We start from the raw sequence: 17,405 nt of genomic DNA, 5'->3' as shown, positions 1-17,405 counted from the left end.
ATCTGTCAACGTTTTGCTTGTGAAACTCGGTGGTTGCTGTCACAGGACGTCCAACTCTTTGTTTGTCACGCAAGTCAGATGTTCCCACCTCAACATCTTTAAACTTACTCTCCCAATGATGCACAGTACTCACAACAACACAATCACCATAAATAGCTTGCATTCTTTGAGGAATCTCCTTTGGGAATCTCCAATGAATCTCCAATGACTGCACATTGCTTAAGTTGCATTGACCGACCGTCTGCGCAGGGTTCCATACTTCGCACTTTAACAACACAACCGTTCAATGCTAAGGCTTCCCGCCAAATGGAACTGTAGAGGAGAGTCTACTGAACAAGCCAGTACCTGACGCATACCAGGATTGCCATCTGTTGAGGAGTTACGAAGGTGGAGGCATTACTTTTCATTCAACCCTCATACTAAACGGGCACTGGCCCCAGAGCTTTGGACTCCCACCAAGGCAATCCGACCCAAGGAGGCTCCTCTGCCCCACTCCTGCAGTTATGGCACTTGTAGAACTAACCGCCTTCTTGCCCTTTACGCTTAACAGGCAGCAATCTACAAACACAGCCTTTTCTTTGCTCTGTTGAAGTCAGGCAACTTCCCAACACCTCTCCATTCTTAGTTTTTGGAGCTCAAACAGCGGTCAGTCTCACCTTGGCCCCATCAACCTGGGCTTGAGTTTCCTTTTCCCTGATTGGACCCACCAGTCCCACCAATCCTCCAGGCCAAGACCAAGCTATAAGGCAGGGTGGCCATGCTCCGTTTCACCCATTTTCGCTCGCTCGGCAAACCACTCAAGCCCATCCAAACTGCTGACTGGCCCATACGCAGCAACTGAGGTGTCTCAATTGAGGCTCGGTAATTATATTCCTTGGCCGTGATTTTGAAAAATGGATAATACCGTAATTGTCTGCTTCCAAATCACAAGGTTTACCATGCAATGGAGGAATTATTTCCAATGGAACACAGCATGAAGGACAACACTAGATCCATACACAAACAATGACTCTGTACAGGGAAATTGTGATAGTGAAGCATCACAGAAGGAACTCCCACCACCTTCAAAGCAAATGAAAAGCTATTTTTTTTTTCTGCTGACAGATTCTCCAGGGGCCTGAACACCCAGAAGTCCCTTTTAGCAGTGCACGGATGTCAAATGATGTTAGGGGGAATTAAATGCAGTACCTTAAATACATTTTCCACACAGGAGCCAAGCTCTTCCTCCTTCACCAAAACTGTCCTTGGTGGCAAGTCTTCCAGGGGCATTTCTGAACAAAACCAGAGATAATAATAACAACAACAACAACAACAACAACAACATGTAAAGGTTTTCCCCTGATGTTAAGTCCAGTCATGTCTGACTCTGGGGGTTGGTGCTCATCTCCATTTCTAAGCCGAAGAGCCGGCATTGTCCATAGACACCTCCAAAGTCATGTGGCCACTGGCATGACTGCATGGAGTGCCGTTTCCTTCCCGCCGGAGCGGTACCTATTGATCTACTCACATTAGCATGTTTTTGAACTGCTAGGTTGGCAGGAGCTGGAGCTAAAAGCGGGAGCTCACTCCGCTCCCAGGATTTGAACCTGGGACCTTTCGGTCTGCAAGTTCAGCAGCTCAGCGCTTTAACACACTGAGCCACCAGGACTCTAGTAATAATGATACTTTAATAATACTTTATTTATATCCCGCCACCATCTCGGGGCAGCTAACATGCGGCCATTCACAAAACAAAACATGAACAAAGTTAAAACATAAATAAACACTATCAGGAAAACCAATCAAATCAAATAAAACAGATTAAAAACACAGTAATACAGTATAAAATCACAATAATAACCAAATAAAAAGGAAATGATAAAACAAACATCACCACAAATGGATGAAACGGGGGGTGGTCAAGACAACAACAACAACAGTAGTCGTAATAGTAATAATAATAACAACAACAATTCATTACCTTCGGCCTCCAAGCAGCGCTGGAGGGGCTCCAGCAAGGGCCGCAGCAGATGCCTCTGTGCCTGCTCCGGGTGCTCCCTGGCCATGCTCAGGACAGCCGTAGTGGCAACACGCTGGAACTGGCGGGCCACCAGCTGATCCCGAAAGAGGAACAGTTGCAGGACCTGGAAGAGAAACAGGACGGCATTAGTATTGGCCTCAGTTGCTGCTTTTATTTATTTGATTTATACCCCACTCTTCCCCCAAAGGGATTCACAGTCAAAAATTGGAACAAAAATGGCTGCAAAAATATGTTGTGCTTTTAAAAGTATATAAAAGGAAAAAGACTGCATTGCACTATCAATCCCATTAGAATATGAATATAGATATACAGTAGTCTCACTTATCCAAGTTTCACTTGTCCAATGTTCTTTATTATCCAAGGCAGTATGCCTTTTAGTAGTCAATGTTTTCGTAGTAAATGTTGCAATGTTTTGGTGCTAAATTGGTAAATACAGTAGAGTCTCGCTTATCCAACGTAAACGGGCCGGCAGAACGTTGGATAAGCGAATATGTTGGATAATAAGGAGAGATTAAGGAAAAGCCTATTAAACATTAAATTAGGTTATGATTTTACAAATTAAGCACCAAAACATCATGTTATACAACAAATTTGACAGAAAAAGTAGCTCAATACGCAGTAATGCTACGTAGTAATTACTGTATTTACAAATTTAGCACCAAAATATCACGATATATTGAAAACATTGACTACAAAAATGCGTTGGATAATCCAGAACGTTGGATAAGCGAGTGTTGGATAAGTGAGACTCTACAGTATAGTAATTACTACATAACATTACTGTGTATTGAACTGCTTTTTCTGTCAATTTCTTGTAAAACATGATGTTTTGGTGCTTAATTTGTAAAATCATAACCTAATTTTATGTTGAATAGGCTTTTTTCTTAATCTTTCCTTATTATCCAACATTTTCGCTTATCCAACGTTCTGCCAGCCTGTTTATGTTGGATAAGTGAGACTCAAAAACCAGAACACCAATGGCGCTACCTTTGACTCCAACTAGCTGAGGACTGAATTGCAATTTAAGTGGAATATAGTTTTATAATTATGTAGTGAGAAAGGGATTGACTAATCAATTCCACCTCATACCTGTTGGAATTCAACCCCACACAACGCTGCATGTTTGCCCTCTAAGCGCTAAATTCTTTACAGCCACATGACACTTCACACACTGCTTGCTGTGAGCTGATGCTCAACTATAAGTATCCTGTGTTTTTGTATATTTTGGATGCTCCCTAACACCCAGAAAATCCTAACAATACCCCCCAGCCCCAATCTCTGCTCAAGAACCAAGCCTCACTACTGCCAAAGGGGGCAAAGAGCATTATAGGTAAAGGTAAAGGTTTCCCCTGACATTAAGTCCGGTCGTGTCCAACTCTGGCGGTTGGTCTCATCTCCGTTTCTAAGCCGAAGAGCCGGCGTTGTCCGTAGACACCTCCAAGGTCATGTGGCCGGCATGACTGCATGGAGCACCGTTACCTTCCCGCCAGAGCGGTACCTATTGATCTACTCACATTTGCATGTTTTCGAACTGCTAGGTTGGCAGAAGCTGGGGCTAATAGAGGGTGCTCATTCCGTTCCCTGGATTTGAACCTGTGACCTTTTGGTCCACAAGTTCAGCAGCTCAGAGCTTTAATGCACTGCGCCACCGGAGGCCCCAAAGGGCATTATACCTGGGGGCAAACCTGCTGGCAATAGTCCTCCAGGGACAGAGACTGCTGGGGACAGGAAGAGAGGATTCTGGCCACTGCGTCACACTTCTGCCAATCTGCCGCTGCTGCCTCCGCACTGCTGCCTCCCATGGCTCCAGCTTGGGAAAAGGACAGACAAGGTGTTAGTCTCCAGCATGCTGGCCACAACAGAATCCTACAGTTGGAAGAGACCCCATCGTCTATCCAATCCAATTCCCTTCTGCCAGGCAGGAAAAGAACAATCAAAGCACACCTGACAGATGGCCATACATCATGTTTAAAGACCTCCAAAGAAGGAGACTCTAAGGCAAAGAGTTCCACTGTTGAAGTTCAAGTGGAATCTCCTTTCCTGAAATTTGAATCCATTGCTCCATTGAGTCTCCAGGGCAGCAGAAAAGAATGACATCGTTTCAAATATTTAGACATGGCTCTTATGGCCCTTCTCAGATGTCTCTTCAACAAAGTAAATACAGTAGAGTCTCAGTTATCCAAGCTAAATGGGCCAGCAGAACCTTGGATAAGCCAATATCTTGGATAATAAGGAGGGATTAAGGAAAAGCCTATTAAACATCAAATTAAGTTATGATTTTACAAATTAAGCACCAAAACATCATGTTATACAACAAATTTGACAGAAAAGGTAGTTCAATACGCAGTAATGTTATGTTGTAATTACTGTATTTACGAATTTAGCACCAAAATATCACAATATATTGAAAACATTGACTACAAAAATGCATTGGATAATCCAGAACCTTGGATAAGCGAGTCTTGGATAAGTGAGACTCTACTGCATGTAAGTGTGATTTATTGTTATAATTGTATTATTTTACTTTGTTTAATAATGTGTATTATGTTGTTATGTAATGTTTGTTTTTGCTTTTATGACTGTAAACGGCCCTGAGTCCCATCCGGGAGATAGGGCGGTATATAAATAAAGATTATTATTATTATTATTATTGACACAACGACGTTGTATGACACAGCAAACAAGATAGATATGCTGGGTTTCGTTTCACAAAATCACAAGTTGAACACTTCCCAAGTGTCTAGGACTGTGTGATGTATTTTCGGATGATGCGTGCAGATCCCAGCAGGGTGGCCTTTTGCAGTTGGCAGATCGTGATTTTGTCAATGTCTTTTGTTTCCAAATGCCGGCTGAGATCTTTCGGCACGGCACCCAGTGTGCCCATCACCACCGGGACCACCTGCACTGGTTTCTGCCAGAGTCTTTGCAGTTCAATCTTGAGGTCCTGATAGCGGCTGAGTTTTTCCTGTTGTTTTTCGTCAATGCGACTGTCACCTGGGATGGCAACATCCATGATCCAAACCTTGTTCTTTTCCACAACTGTGATGTCTGGTGTATTGTGTTCCAGAACTTTGTCAGTCTGGATTCGGAAGTCCCACAGTATCTTTGCGTGCTCATTTTCCAATACTTTTGCATGTTTGTGATCCCACCAGTTCTTTGCTGCTGGGAGGTGGTACTTGAGGCATAAGTTCCAATGAATCATTTGGGCCACATAGTTGTGCCTCTGTTTGTAGTCTGTCTGTGCGATTTTCTTACAGCAGCTGAGGATATGATCCATGGTTTCATCGGTTTCCTTGCACAGTCTGCATTTTGGGTCATCAGCTGATGTTTCGATCTTGGCCTTAATTGCCTTTGTCCTGATGTCTTGCTCCTGGGCTGCAAGGATCAGGCCTTCTGTCTCCTTGTTCAGGGTCCCATTCCTGAGCCAGAGCCAGGTCTTCTCCTTATCAGCTTTTCCTTCAATTTTGTCAAGGAACTTTCCATGCAATGTTTTGTTGTGCCAGTTGTCAGCTCTAGTTTGTAGTGTGGTTTTCTTGTACTGGTTTTTTGTCTGCTGTGCTTTGAGGAGTTTCTGATTTTTGACTTCAATCAAAGCAGGTTCTTCACTTTGCTTGACATATTCTGCCAGGGCATGTTCTTCTTCTTTGACTGCTTGTTTTACTTGTAGGAGTCCTCTGCCCCCTGATCTTCTAGGCAGATATAGCCGGTCAACATCACTGCGAGGGTGCAGTGAGTGATGGATGGTCATGAGTTTTCTTGTTTTTCTGTCCAAATTGTCCAGTTCCATCTGTGTCCAGTTTATGATGCCAGCAGTATATCTTATGACAGGTATGGCCCAGGTGTTTATGGCCTTGATGGTGTTGCCTCCATTGAGCTTGCTTTTGAGAATTTTTATTATTATTATTATTATTATTATTATTATTATTATTATTATTATTATTATTATTATTATTATTATTATTATTATTATTACTGTATACCAAAATGTTGTTGAAAGCTTTCATGGCTGGAACCACTAAGTTTCTGTGAATTTTCCAGGCTGTATGGCCATGTTCCAGAAGCAATCTCTCCAGACATTTCACCCACATCTATGGCAGGCGTCTTCAGAGACTGAGAGGATGCCTGCCATAGATGTGGGCAAAACGTCAGGAGAGACTGCTTCTGGAACATGGCCATACAGCCTGGAAAATGCACAGCGACCTATAAGAATATAGTTTGGGCCTGGCTCACCTCCGGCTCCTTCCAAGATGCCGCGGACCACGGCTTGGACGCCTCCAGGCCTCAGGAGCCTCTCGGAGAGGAGCTGCCCACAAAGACGCCGGAGCCAGGATGGGGCAGGGGCCAGGGCATGCCCGCTTTCACGTCCTGGAGAATGGCAGCCCTGAAGGAACACAGAAAGGAGGAGAAAAGACATCACAATGGACGAAACCCACCAGCAAGGCACAGTCTGAATGACAATGTTGTGACTACAGAATATAAAATGAATTTTACAAACTTAGAATGGGTCAAAGCAGGCATGGACCTGAAGGCTGTTAGGAATTGTGGGAACTGAAGTCCAAAACATCTGGAGGGAGGACTTCAGTTTGCCCATGTATGCATGCTAAAACAAACCAATCACAGGGTAGTTGAGGCAAAACTGTAAGAACGTCACCTTCTCTCACACACTTTTTGCACTACAATAGAGTCTTGCTTATCCAACCTTCGCTTATCCTATGTTCTTTATTATCCAACGCAGTTTGCCTTTTAGTAGTCAATGTTTTGTAGTCAGTTTCCAAAACATTGCGATTTTTTGGTGCTAAATTTGTAAATACAGTAATTACTACATAACGCTACTGCTTTTTCTGTTGATTTTTGTAAAACATGTTTTGGTGCTTAATTTGTAAAATCGTAATGTAATTTGACATTTAATAGGCTTTTCCTTAATTCTTCCTTATTATCCAACATTTTTGCTTATCCAACATTCCGCCGGCCCGTTTATGTCGGATAAGTGAGACTCTACTTATTGTTGTCATTTCAAACCCTGGTGAAATTTTATGCCACTATCAACCATGGACACAATTAAATTGTGACATTTTCAGATTTCCATGGGAATGTGTAGAACTTTGGTTCCTGATGGTAGACACAAGGCCTGCGATAGATACCTGTCTGGATCCACCTTGAAGGATGAGCAGCTCTCGGACCACCAATGGCTGGTAGACTCTGTCCAAGAGCCCTCCCAGGGCTTCCCTACAGCTGCGTTGCTCCTCTTCAGTCAGGCCCTGAAACATTTCAATGAAAAGAAATGAGATATTATATGTTTTTGGCTCCCTCTAGGGAGCAGGCCGCGATTTGCTAGCATCTCCTAAGACACTTTGGCTTCGGAAACATGTGAATAATCTCCCTACTATTTATTTTGAATGAAACTCAGTTTGGGAGGCATCCGATATGAGCAAGGGAAGTAGCCGACCACTTTTTAAAACGATCTAGCCCTCTCATACTTCTCCCATAGAATCACAGAGCTGGAAGAGAATCCAAGGGTCATGTAGTTCAACCCACTTTTGCCATCAACAAAAGAAGCATTAATCACAACTATAATGATCTAAGATATAATGACAGACCCAGATTGGACTCGGAATGTGCCTTGAATGTATATTTATATGTATTTTGTATGAATGTTTTAATGTAATTAATTTAAATTGAATTTAATTGTAATTTGAATTGTTTTATATATGTGTTTACTGTATATACTCGGGTATAAGCCTAGTTTTTCAGCCCTTTTTTAAGACTGAAAAAGCCCCCCTCGGCTCATACTCGGGTGAGGGTCCTGGTTGGCTTATATTTGGGACAGCTTATACTCGAGAATATATAGTACATTTATTATTTTCCTCTATTATTATTGGTATTATTACATTTATTATTTTTCTCTATTATTGTTGCTACTACAGTAGAGTCTCACTTATCCAACACTCGCTTATCCAACGTTCTGGATTATCCAACGTGTTTTTGTAGTCAATGGTTTCAATATATTGTGATATTTTGGTGCTAAATTTGTAAATACAGTAATTACAACATAACATTACTGCATATTGAACTACTCTTTCAGTCAAATTTGTTGTATAACATGATGTTTTGGTGCTTAATTTGTAAAATCCTAACCTAATTTGATGTTTAATAGGCTTTTCCTTAATCTCTCCTTATTATCCAACATATTCGCTTATTCAACGTTCTGCCGGCCCGTTTATGTTGGATAAGTGAGACTCTACTGTATTACATTTATTTTACTCTATTTTTATTATTATTAATACATTTATTATTTCACTCTGATCTTCTTCTTCTTCTTCTTCTTCTTATTGCATTTATTATTTTACTCTATTTATTATTACATGTGTTATTTTACTCTATTTATTATTATTATTATTATTATTATTATTATTATTACATGTATTGTTTTACTCTACTATTATTAAAAGGATACATAAGCACATTTACATTGAAGAAGATGAGAATCATGATTTGATCAGAGTTGGAGTCTTATCTTAAATTTGAGCTTTATGTAAATATTCAAAAACATTTAACCTACTGATGCCTCAATTAATGTAATTTTATTGGTATATATTTTTATTTCTGAAATTTACCACCCTCGGCTTATACTGGAGCCAATGTTTTCCCAGTTTTTGTGTGGTAAAATTAGGTGCCTCGGCTTATATTCGGATCAGCTTATACTCGAGTATATACGGTATATTTGTAAGCCACCCTGAGTCCCCTTTGTGGGTGAGAAGGGTGGAGTAGAAGTGTAGTAGCAGTAGTAGTAGTAATAATAATAATATACAACCCAAGCTATCCTTACAAATGGCCACCCAGCCTCTACTTAAAAACCTCCAGAGAAGGAAACTACACCAGGCTCTTAGGCAACAGGGGATGTCTTTGTAAAATAGCTCTGATTGTCTGGAAGTTCTTCCTAAGGTTTAGATGGAATCCCTTTTCCTAAAATTTGAATCCATGGCTCCATCCTAGTCTCCAGCGCACACATGTCAAACTCAAGGCCTGTGGGCCGAATTAATCCCTCCATATCATTTTATGTGGCATTCCTCCAAATCCTGGACTACAACTCTTGTGTTCTTCATCACTAAGCATCATGACTGGAGCTGATGGGAGTTGGGATACACCTGGAAGGCTGAAGTCTGTTCTGCAGAGTGGGATTTGGAGTTAGAGACAAGGCTTGTGGATATGATGCCTGACTTTAAAATGCCATTTAACCTTTCCCCAACCTTAGAGCCACAAGGGCAGTTAGGTTGCAATTCCCATTATCCCCAGTCTGCATGGTGGATAATCCAAAATAATGGGAGCTGTCACTCAATAACATCTGGGGGCCCAAACTGAGTAAGAACTAAAGTGTGCCAACCTCTGTGTAAAACAATTGTACAGTGTTGCTGTGTGTTTTCCGGTCTCTATGGCCATGTTCCAGAAGTATTATGTCCTGATGTTTCGCCCACATCTATGACAGGTATTCCTCACAACCTCTGAGGATGCCTGCCATAGATGTGGGCAAATAATAATAATAATAATAATAATAATAATAATAACAACAACTTTATTTTTATACCCCGCCTCCATCTCCCCGAAGGGACTCGGGGCAGCTTACATAGGGCCAAGCCCAGGTGATTACAATCATTTGTAAATAAAACACATCCAAATAAAATACAGATCCCTGTAGAACATAATAAAATAACAATCACATCAAAAATAACACAAATAGTTTAAAAACCTGTGCAAGTGAAACATCATGAGAGAATACTTCTGAAAAATGGCCATACAGCCCGGAAAACACACAACAACCTTGTGATTCCAGCCATGAAAGCCTTCGACAACAAATTGTACAGTGATACCTTAAGAGTTTCATTTATTCTTTGACCGAGTTCTTGACTGAGCCCCCTTCTACACAGCCATATAAAATCCAATTTATTTATTTTGTGTCAAAAGTATTTCATAAATAAATGCTGCTTGTGGGAGTCTCCATCCATGGATCCAATTTGAAGGCAACCATAATGCAGATATGACCCTCGATGGAAATACGTTTGACAGCCCTGCTCCAGAGCATCCAAAAACAAGCCTCCCGCCCACCCTTCAATGTTACCTTCTTTCAAATCTTTAAACAAGGCTCCCATGTTCCCTTCTCTTCTCGAAGCTACTTAATGTGGACCTCGGATGAGAACTCACCCCCATCTCCTTCTCCGGCTTGGCTCCTTCCCGCTTCCTCCTTCCTGGGCAGAATCCCAGCTGGCACAACCCGGCCAGGAGATCCCCCAGGTGCCGCGTGAGAACCACGCTGCCCAGTAAAGGGTGCTGAGCAACTTCCAAGAGGCCGGTGCAGGTGGCATAGAGCTTGCTCATGGCGTTGACCAGACAGCCAGGTGAGACGACCTCCCGGATCACGGCCCCAAACTCTGTCCTGCGATCAAGGGGAAGCCCAATACCCGGCAGGAGGAACGGACAGAGGCCCAAAGTGACCGCAAACTGCAAAGCCGCCCGCACGGTCTTCTCCTGAGCGACGCTGAGGGTGTCAGGGCTGAGAGGAGGTGCGGACACAGGGGTCTGCGGTGGGCTGGGGGCCGCTGCGAGGAGAACCATGCTTTGCTTGAGGCTCAGCAGCAAGAGCAGGACGTGTCGGGTAAAAGTCCAGGGCACATCGGAGAATTGAGGGAGCAACGGGGTCTTCTGGGAGACCTCTATGGTCAGCCTTCGCAGTCCGTCCCATCGAGGGTCCTGAGCCAATTTCTCCTCCAAAGAAGCCACACTCGAGCGGAGAGATTCAAGCAGAGCAGCCCCCTTTGTTTCCTGGAAAATGCCTTGACCTGTTGTAATGAAGTGTGAATTTTTTGGTTTACAGATGCTATGTTTAATTGTGTTTTAAAAGGGTCATTATTTCAGTTATTGCATCTCTGCACTTAGGAGTTGGTTGCCATGGAGAAGTGGGCGGAACCAACTGCCGGTTTGGTGGAGAAGTGCAGGTTTAAAAAAGAAGCAGTTAGTCTGTGCCCTGATGAGGTACAGGGAAGACTGATCCTCAGTTGAAGCGATCAGGGAGACTCAATTGCTTATTTTTGAGTCAGTTTAAAATAAGTTTGGTGACTTATTTTAAGGTAGTCTATCTCCTGATAAGGAACAGATAATCTGTGATTGTAATTCACAGGGTGACTGCGGTTTAAAAGCAATAGAGAAAGAAGTGACATTTTAAGGAGTTTGAAACACCTCATTCTAGCTTTGCAACTATTAATCAAAGTGCCTCTAAGTAGAAACATTATTGTAACCACTAAGCTCTGTGCCACAATAAACTTGTTATTCAAACATCTCAGCCTCTGTCACATATATTACCATCAAGAGTAAACAAGAAGAAGGAAGAAAAACAAAATTTAAAAGGTTCCTCTCTGAGTAGCTAGTGGCTGCATCTTCTCATAATGGTGGCAAGCATTGATAATCCCCTTTACACGGTTTGTATTAAATTTGCAATATACTCACAACATGAAATATAAGATAATATCAATAAATATATATATATTTTAAAAAGATAATCCCCTTTACATCTGGTGGCAGCATTATAAAGATCTTCTCAATTGGTGGCAGCGTAGATAAAGACTTTACATTTGGTGGCAGCAGTTATATAATATATGTAATTAATAAATAGATCTTCACACTTGTCCACGAAAGAAAGAACAAAGCCATCACTGGAGCATTTGGTACTCCATTACTATGTAACATGCCTTAATGTTAAATATTTTAATGTTTTAATATTTTATACTATGTCTGATGATTTGTATACAGTGTTCCCTCACTTATCGCTGGGGTTAGGTTCCAGGACCATCCGCAATAAGTGAAAATCTGCAAAGTAGGGACACTATATTTATTTCAATATTTATACATTATTTTAGTAGTTATACACTATTTTAAGTCTTTATCAATCAATTATGTGTTGATAAATTGCCTCCTTCTTCTCCCGTTGCCGCTTGGGCTCCTTTTCTCTCCCTTTGGCTGCTCCTTCCTCCCTTCCTTAGGCTGTAAATTGTAATTTTTTATGATTTATAATAGTCTTTTAGAGTTCATTGAAAAACTGTGAAACAGCGAATCCGCGAAAAGTGAACTGCAAAGTGGTGAAGGAACACTGTAGTTTAATTAGATTATTTATGGTTATACGTATTGATTTTAGACTTGTAATGTTTTCTTTTGTATAGTTGTCAGGCACTGATTTTTATTATTATTATCATAGAATCATAGAATAGTAGAGTTGGAAGAGACCTCATGGGCCATCCAGTCCAACCCCCTGCCAAGAAGCAGGAAATTGCATTCAAAGCAAATAACATCCTCATTGTTATTATTATTATTTGACACAAAGACATAGTATGACACGGCAAACGAGATGTATATGCTGGATTTCGTATCACAAATCACAAGTCGAACAAGTGTTTAGGACTGTGTGATGTATTTTCGGATGATGCACACAGATCTCAGTAAAGTGGCCTTTTGTAGTTGACAGATCGTAATTGTGTCAATGTTTATTGTTTCCAAATGCTGGCTGAGATTTTTCAGCACTGCACCCAATGTACTGATTATCACCGGGGCCACCTGTACTGGTTTATTATTATTATTATTATTATTATTATTATTATTACTGACACAAAGATAGAGTATGACACAGCAAGAGAGATATATATGCTGGATTTTGTATTATTATTATTATTATTATTATTATTATTATTATTGAATCTTTGTTGTTAAATCACTTTGGAGCCCCCAGTGGCTCAATGGGTTAAACCGCTGAGCTGTTGAACTTGCTGACAGAAAGGTTGGAGGTTCGAATCCGGGGAGTTGGGTGAGCTCCTACTGTTAGCCCCAGCTTCTGCCAACTTAGTAGATCAAAAACATGCAAATGTGAGTAGATCAATAGGTGTAGGTAACAGCGCTCCATGTCGTCATGCCAGTGGCCACATAACCTTGGAGGTGTCTACGGACAACGCCGGCTCTTTGGCTTAGAAATTGAGGTAAACACCAACCCCCAGAGTCGGACACGACTAGACTTAATGTCAGGGGAAAACCTTTACCTTTGCCTACCCTAAATCACTTTGAGTCAAACTACAGGAAAGGAAATATCCACCTGAACAAGAAGAAGAATTTCCTGACTGTGAGAGAGAGCTGTTCAGCAGTGGAACTCTCTGCCCACAAGTGTGGTGGAGGCTCCTTCTTTGGAGGCTTTTAAGATGAGAATGGGTGGCCATTTGTCTGGGGGACTTTAAAGGCAAATTTCCTGCTTCTTGGCAGAAAGGGGTTGGACTGGATGGACAGTAAGTAAATGGATTCCTGGTTACACACCAAACTAATATATACCCAGAAGTACAACGATATGCACTGGTAAATGGTTAACGAACAGGTATAAACTATAAACGTATATTGAATGAAATACAATAAGTACAGATGGTGTCTCCAGGTAACAACAGCCAGGCTGTGCAGCCTCACGACTACTCAATGATACTCAACCATGCTTCAAACATACGAGGATTCTTTCTCCCACCCTGGACATCATTCCACAGGTATATAGGGCCTGGCCCTCATCCTCCTTCTCTCACCATGAGCAGCAGTAGCGTCGGTTCTCCTCAGGAGAAGCTCCAGGCCTTCAACGGCCCGTTTCATCACCGCCTCGCTGTCCGCCATGCCTGCTTCTTCTTCAGGTGACGCCGCCATCTTGGGAAGGTCGCTGCGAGGCAAACACCGCCGCCATATTGAAAAGTCTGCCCAGGTAAAACAAGCCGAAGGGATTGCATACGGGCGCGGTGTTCCGCCATATTGGGAAGGTCGGAGCATGCGCAATTAGGCTTGGAAAGCGGCCCTCTTGAGACGGTCAGGAAGAGGCGCTAGCGGAAGTCAGCCGCCGCCATTGTGGGAAGGTCAATACCCAACTAAACTTGAACATTGTATTTGCATTGCTATAATGGCTGGGATTTGGAATGGCAGAGGGGGAAAGTAATTTAAAAGTGGGATATATGACAATATAATATTAACATTAATAATAATAAAAATAATAATGTAACTAAAAGTGGGATATACCATTATTATTACTATTAATAATAATAATATTTTTGCAAATTTTGTTTGTAAGGTGTAGTAGAAAAACCTTAGCTGAGCATGAGCCTTGAGTGTGATGCTGCAGCAAAAAAGGCCAATGTGATTCCAGGCTGCATTTATAGGATTCTAGTATCCAAATATGCTATATATTTTTTTATTAAATTTATACATTTATATACATTATCACAGTTGTAGATAATTTGCTAAGTACGCATGCCCAGCATGGATCACATCCTCTGTTTGGGTATCAGCCAGCATGCCAACATCTTAAATCAAGAAACAGCTTCCTAAGATCTACAGATACTCACAGGAACACCTCAGCAAGCGAGAGTCCAAAAGTGGCAGGCTAAAACCTGGCTGTTTTTAGCCTGATGCCAAATGACAAGATAAATAAATAAAATAAATACAGTTGTAGAGGAATTGTGTGGGGAGGGGGAGGTGGAAGGCTCAAAAGGTCAAACTCATGGATGGCAAAAAAAAAAGGCAATATAGCCAAAGACTTAAACAGAGAGAGCAATTTCTTAAGAAACCGATTTTATTTATATCTTACAGTTTGAAGCAGTGAAGAATGGTTCAAATACATTTTTAAAATGCATATCTAATAAAAAAAGCCGTAATGGACATACTAATAATTTTAACACCATTCAATATACATTCCATAAAGAATATCAAACAACTACAAAACATACGCAGGTGGACACAGTTGATATTTTTTTGCAATATGATCACTAATGACAAAAATATACCAGGACTGAAGATAGGAAAGGCTCTTAGAACAATAACTCCCACAATCCAGCAGTTAGTTGGGGATTTGGGGAAGTGTAGTCCAAAAAAAAGTCATTTTTTCCGGTTTGAGTTTAGGCATAGTTAAGAGTTTGTACAATAATAGGAAAATTAATATGAAGAATCACGTTAAATTCAATCTGCACATATCTGATGGCTTAAAAGGCGATTGTCAAAATTTTAAGGCACTGGTGATTCAGAATTTTTTTACAAAATTCCAATAAAGTGGAGAAAAAGCAAGAAATCACAGAAATCACGGTCTTTGGCCATTGCTCTAGAAATCGCAGTGCTGCAAGTAAAGTGCATTGTTTTATTTTATTTTGTTTTATTGTGATTGTTTGGGCTTGGCCCCATGTTAGCTGCCCGAGATGGAATACAAAAATAATGTTATTGTTGTTGTTGTTGTTGTTGTTGTTGTCGTTTGCAAGAGATGCCCAAAGGGCTGATTTTAGAGCAAATTCGGGCCACATTTCATTGAATAGCGAGGCTTTGGAATTTGGAAAGCAAAGTATAACATCTTGAAATACATTCTTTGCACATAAACTCATGCATTTTTTAAAATTATCATCATGATTGTTATCCTAAAATTAAAATTGTAATCCTGTTTGGCTCCTCTCCTTCTAAACGCATGACTTCCTGCACTCTCTTCGTTGATATTAGTGTTTTGTTTCTCTGTATTTCTAATATTGCAAAATGCAGCCGGGTATTATACTAACCAGTCGAAGTCCAGGTCAAGTAAAGGGGAGAAAGGATGGGAAAAAATCAGTATATTTTTGAGAAATTGCTATTTAAATCCAGTTTCCTTGGAGAGCGGCATTCTGCAAAACCGATGTGTTGACGTCTTTGTGAAATGCAAAGATTGTCCAGTTTGCAATGATGCATTTTAAGTGAAAGGCTTCAACAAACAGTCAGTTGGATTTTTCAACATATATATATGTGTGTGTTTGTGTATATATATGTGTGTGTACATATATATATATAGGGTTGGGGAAGGAGAATTAGGGGATAATTTTAACAATGTTTAATTTGCTTTACTCTACTGTCTGTCTTTTTTATTTTTAATTGCATGCATTTAAGCAGCCTTTATTTAACAAAAATTAAATATATGATAATGGAGTATTAAGTATAGAATAATGGATTTATAGTCATTCACTAATTAGAATCCAGTGTTTGGGAAAAGGCATATTTGGTGTATTGCTTGCTGTCCATTTATGGCCAGAGCTGGGCAGCTGCTGGGAAAGGGTTGGTCCTAGTTGTCTTCCTCCTCCTCGCCTCCGCCGTACATGTCGGCCAGCTTCCGGAAGCGGTTGCCCCAGTCGTTGAGGTAGTCGTAGTCCTGGTCCTGGTCTCCGCCGGAGGAGTTGAGGGAGCTGAGAGAGGCGGCCTCCGACCCATTGCCCTCGTAGTCAAAGACCAGCAGGGAGTCGTAGGGGGGAGCCGTGGGGTCCGTGTCAGCCGCCTTCAGGTTCTGCAAGAAGGAAGGAAGGAGGTCTGGTTAAGAGAGATGGACAGGTGATACTCCATCACAGATCTTGATAGGCCTTCAAGTGGAAGAAGACCACCTTCGGGGATCTAAAAGGCTTTCAAGTGGAAGAAGACAACAACGTTCTTCAAGTGGAAGACCACCTTCAGGGATCTAAAATACTTTCAAGGGGGAAACTACCTTCAGGGATCTTGATAGGTCTTCAAGTGGAAGAAGACAACAACGTTCTTCAAGTGGAAGACCACCTTCAGGGATCTAAAAGGCCTTCAAGTGGAAGAAGACCACCTTCAGGGATCTAAAAGGCTTTCAAGTGGAAGAAGACAACAACCTTCTTCAAGTAGAAGACCACCTTCAGGGATCTAAAGGGCCTTCGAGGGGAAGAAGACCACCTTCGAGGATCTAAAAGGCTTTCAAGTGGAAGAAGACAACAACGTTCTTCAAGTGGAAGACCACCTTTGGGGATCTAAAAGGCCTTCAAGGGGAAGACCACCTTCAGGGATCTAAAAGGCTTTCAAGTGGAAGAAGATAACAACCTTCTTCAAGTGGAAGACCACCTTTAGGGAACTAAATGGCCTTAAGGGGGAAGAAGACCACCTTCAAGGACCTTGCTAGGCCTTCAAGGAGAAGAAGACCACCTTCAGGGATCTAAAGGGCTTTCAGTTGGAAAAAGATGACCTTCTTGAAGTGGAAGAAGATCACCTCCAAGGATCTTGATAGGCCTTTCATGTGGAAGACCTTCTAGTATCTAAAAGGCCTTCAAGGGAGCGAAGAAAACCTTCAGGTATCTGAAGGACCTTCAAGTGGAAGAAGGTCTTAAGGGATCTGAGGGGCCTTCCAATGAAAACAGGCCTTCAGGTATCCCAAAGGGCCTTTAAATGGAAGACGAACTCCTTCAGGAGGAAGACGACAACCTAGGGTGCATCTACACTGTGGAATCAATGCAGTTTGGCACTGCTTGAACTGCCGTGGCTCAACGTGGTTTCGCACTCTTTTAGCAAAGAAGGCAAAAAGTCTTCTTTGCTAAACCAC

General features: G+C 41.5%; 2 protein-coding genes across 2 annotated transcripts in view; both read right to left on the bottom strand.

Annotated features, from left to right (window-relative positions):
• Positions 1-13,801, bottom strand: part of tango6 (transport and golgi organization 6 homolog) — a 54,588-nt gene extending 40,787 nt beyond the window's left edge. The window contains exons 1-7 of the mRNA XM_062961506.1: positions 13,615-13,801; positions 10,217-10,851; positions 7,162-7,278; positions 6,251-6,401; positions 3,694-3,830; positions 1,961-2,123; positions 1,189-1,271 (exon numbers count right to left, since the gene is read on the bottom strand). Of these exons, the coding sequence (XP_062817576.1) occupies positions 1,189-1,271; positions 1,961-2,123; positions 3,694-3,830; positions 6,251-6,401; positions 7,162-7,278; positions 10,217-10,851; positions 13,615-13,729 (1,401 nt within the window). The 5' untranslated portion in view covers positions 13,730-13,801. The remainder of the gene's footprint in view (positions 1-1,188; positions 1,272-1,960; positions 2,124-3,693; positions 3,831-6,250; positions 6,402-7,161; positions 7,279-10,216; positions 10,852-13,614) is intronic.
• An 826-nt stretch (positions 13,802-14,627) lies between these two features.
• The window catches only part of LOC100558436 (B-cadherin), a 47,819-nt gene continuing 45,041 nt past the window's right edge, over positions 14,628-17,405 (bottom strand). Inside the window, exon 16 of the mRNA XM_062961675.1 lies at positions 14,628-16,361. Coding sequence (XP_062817745.1) covers positions 16,143-16,361 — 219 coding nt within the window. The 3' untranslated portion in view covers positions 14,628-16,142. The remainder of the gene's footprint in view (positions 16,362-17,405) is intronic.

This window comes from Anolis carolinensis, unplaced genomic scaffold (genome assembly GCF_035594765.1).
Source record: "Anolis carolinensis isolate JA03-04 unplaced genomic scaffold, rAnoCar3.1.pri scaffold_9, whole genome shotgun sequence".
Classification (NCBI taxonomy): domain Eukaryota; kingdom Metazoa; phylum Chordata; class Lepidosauria; order Squamata; family Dactyloidae; genus Anolis; species Anolis carolinensis.
Note: the sequence above shows the minus strand (reverse complement) of the source record. Positions and strands in the feature narration are given on the sequence as shown.